Source organism: Bubalus kerabau, chromosome 4 (genome assembly GCF_029407905.1).
Source record: "Bubalus kerabau isolate K-KA32 ecotype Philippines breed swamp buffalo chromosome 4, PCC_UOA_SB_1v2, whole genome shotgun sequence".
In the NCBI taxonomy this organism is placed as follows: domain Eukaryota; kingdom Metazoa; phylum Chordata; class Mammalia; order Artiodactyla; family Bovidae; genus Bubalus; species Bubalus kerabau.
Window position 1 is genome coordinate 98,813,459 of NC_073627.1, and position 3,549 is coordinate 98,817,007.

General features: G+C 34.6%; 1 protein-coding gene across 1 annotated transcript; it reads right to left on the reverse strand.

Annotated features, from left to right (window-relative positions):
* Positions 1 to 507: 507 nt before the first annotated feature.
* LOC129651558 (oocyte-secreted protein 1-like) lies at positions 508 to 1,211 on the reverse strand. Its single transcript, XM_055580233.1, has one exon. It carries the CDS (start codon positions 1,190 to 1,192, stop codon positions 704 to 706), a length of 489 nt encoding a protein of 162 aa, XP_055436208.1. The 5' UTR covers positions 1,193 to 1,211; the 3' UTR covers positions 508 to 703.
* Positions 1,212 to 3,549: the final 2,338 nt, after the last annotated feature.

Here is a 3,549-nt window from a genome sequence, read left to right on the forward strand (position 1 = left end):
TTCATTTACTCAGATCTTGTGTACTCCAAAATTCAAAGAACTAATCTTTAAAAAAAAATATACAACCAAGAAGAAGATAAGGGAAGTTAGAAAGTATCATCTGATTCTCTAATTCTTATTAACAAAAACTGTAGAAGCAATAGTAGCCTTTCCTTTCTCCAGCGGATCTTCCCCCCCAGGGATCAAACCCAGGTCTCCCACATTGCAGGCGGATCCTTTACCGTCTGAGCCACCAGGAAAGTCCAATCATTTAATATATATTATGAAATATATGAGTAAGTGATAAATGTAAAACCCTATGAAATGTTTTTCTGTATTTTAATAGGATCTTTAATAGGTACGACGCTCGCCAGGCCCACCTTCATCCTCATTCCAGATGGACTGTGGGCCTTTTTACTCACCTTTTCTATTTTTTTTTTTTTTGACAGGTAATAGAACACACTTTATTCATAAATAAGTCTCCATGGAGTTAAAAGCAGGGGTAATGTCTTTTTGGGGGGGAAAAAAAAAGATAAGAAGGCAATATGCCATTTGATTTAAAATCAAAAATTAGCTTTTTGAAATAGACAATTGGGTACCATTCAGTTCCATACGAGCTCCTCTTATTTCTATAAAACAGCACACTAAATCTTCAGTCCTAAACAGTTATTTCAGAAGTTGCCTTTGAACATAGATCTCATTTCTTCTCTTCCAATAAGTTACATCATTTGGCACACAGAGAGAATATAGTATTCAGATCGTTCTGTGACTGCATTATGTAAGCAACTTCCATGTCTTCAGAGCTGGTTTCATCATCTCCACTTTCAGTTTCATTTGACAAAGGGTACATGCATGCTTGTTTTGTGACAACACACGACACGGGCATTTCAGCTGTGTCTCTGGAGCTACTTGAGGTATACTTGATTTTAGTCTGAAGCAGAAGAGTCTCCTGGAAAGTTTTGGTTATGATGCCACATTTATTAGAATAGTAGAAAAATTCATAATGAGCATCTGGTGAAACGTAGGTTACAGGGCAGTCATCTCCTAAAAATGTTTCATCAGGATTCATGTACAAATTGTGAAATAGTGTGGGTTTAATCTTGGCATAGAACCAAAAGTAGCTGCAGCATACTTTCACAGCTGACCAATCCCCAGCACAAATCCATGGCAAAGAGAAAAGGACTAAGAGTCCTAATCCCAAGGAAGGCTTCATTGGCTGAGATTGGAAATGAAATCCCACTCGAGAAATTATATTTCTTGAATAAAATTGAATAAATATTTCAATTATACTATGCATATATAACAAATGCTTTTTAGTCACAAAATTTTTACCAGTATCTTTATTTATTTATCTATTTATCTATCTATATTTATTTATTTATCTATATTTACCAGTATAATTATTCACAAAAAATTACCAGTGAATTTCCAAAATAAAATGTAAAACTAGTTTGGTTTACTACAAAACTATTTTTCCAGTCTGATTTTTGTTTTCAAACTTTCCAGCAATCATCTCAGTGACTTATATAAGAAAATATACATTTTCTATTCCTTTTTACTCTTTGAAAAGTAGATTGTCATGTGTGTCTCTCCCTCACCCTTGATTAAAAAAAAAAAAACAAGATGAAAGTATTGTTCAAACACTTGGAAGATAACATTAGTTAGATCTAGGTTGCAGAAGCTTACCATTTGGAAAATAACATTAGTTAAATTTACATTGCAGAAGCAATGAGAAGAAATTTCTCATATCATGGACATTGTCATTTTTGACAAATGTGTACATTTTTAATGACCCTTAAAAATTATTTTTGACGTATATAACTAAGGAACATCTCAGAGTACTGAGATTTTATAGTATTTATTTCATTTTTTTAAAGATGTGCATTATCAACTAAAATTATAAAAAGATAAAACCATATATAATACTACAATGTGATTTTATTACTACTTGGAGAGTTTAATAGCATGATTATTAATTAAAAAGTTAAATAAATAATTTATTTTTCACTTCCTCCACTTAAAATGAATATAGGATGTCCAAGATAAATTATTTGATTGTACTATAGCCTGGTAGGCCCCTCTGTCTATAGGATTTCCCAGTCAAGAATCCTGGAGTGAGTATCCAGGGAATCTTCTCAACCCAGGGATCAAACCTGCATCTCCTACATTGGTAGGCAGATTCTTTATCGCTGAGCCACCTGGGAAGCACCCGGCTTGGTAGACTATTGTCTTATTTGTCTTCTTGTTTACTTCAAGCTCTTTATTGGCACTTAAGCATGGTTGAAATTTAAAATCTATTCATGCAGCTGTTTGTTCCCTATGCGTTGTCTGTGTAAGCTTATAAGTCACATGAGACAGGGAGCTAGCTCTTTTTTTTTTTTTTTATTCAGAATTTAACAACAATGATTTCCTAGTAATAGTTTTCTGTATAAATATCGAATCAACTGAAAAACAAAAATATTCCATAAGACCTAAACGAGGCCATTTGTGAACTGTTTTGAGCATTTCCAGAAAAATAACAGCTGCAGATATAAGTAATTAGTTTCATATATAACTAATTACCATGGAGATAATAATATATATCCTATTTGATCTTTGGAGAAGGCAATGGCAACTTATAATCTGTTCTTACAATGTGTCAATACAATCTTCTAGTCACTAATAGGTAATACAATTCTCAGTATTATTTCTACTTTCCTTCCTGTTCTTTAACCTGCATTATGTATTTTTAATCTTACAATGATTCTTTACAGATGCCTAAAGAGATTATCTGGGGCTTCCCTGTTGGCTCAGATGGTCAAGTGTCTGGCCTGCAATGCAGGAGACCCAGGTTTGATCCCTGGATGGGGAAGATCCCCTGGAGAAGGAAATGGCAACCTACTCCAGTGTTCTTGGCTGGAAAATTCCATGGACAGAGGAGCCTGGTAGGCTATAGTTTATGGGGTCGCAAAGAGTCTGACAAGACTGGGTGACTTCACTTTCTTTTTTTTTCTTTAAAGAGATTCTCTGAGTCACTTTCCTTTTACAGTTTTAATATCCTCTAAATATAAACTCAAAGATGCAGAAAATGTAGCATTTCAAAATGTTTACTTTTTTTTTAACTTATCTAAATTTCTGTTTTGAAATCCTGTTGGTGGCAGTCTGCATTATTTTACCCAACATAGCAATTTGATGAATCCCTTTTGCTCTAAATTGGATACAGCTGGTGGGGTGGACTACTTACAGATATGTGTGTAGTGACATCTATATTATAGTCATCATTTGTGTCTGCTGACTTTATCATTTCTGGCATTCCAGTTTCGGACCATGTGATTGTTATTTTAGCATCTCTTTCCTTTGGCCAAAGGCCTCTTTGAATCTCTCATCTATATAGCTCACGTTTATATTACATCTTCTGGAAAGAGGGGAATATTTCTGTATAGCACAATCAGTATTCTACTGCTACTTTTCCATAATGACTTCTGAAGAGCTCCCGGAAGCAAGGTTTCTGTCTCTGCTTTCTCTGCTATGCTGCTGCTGCTGCTAAGTCGCTTCAGTCATGTACGACTCTGTGCGATCCCATAGACGGCA

Coding starts and splice junctions, on each gene's coding strand:
- LOC129651558 (XM_055580233.1), bottom strand. CDS start 1,192: ATGAAGCCTTCCTTGGGATTAGGACTCTTAGTCCTTTTCTCTTTGCCA.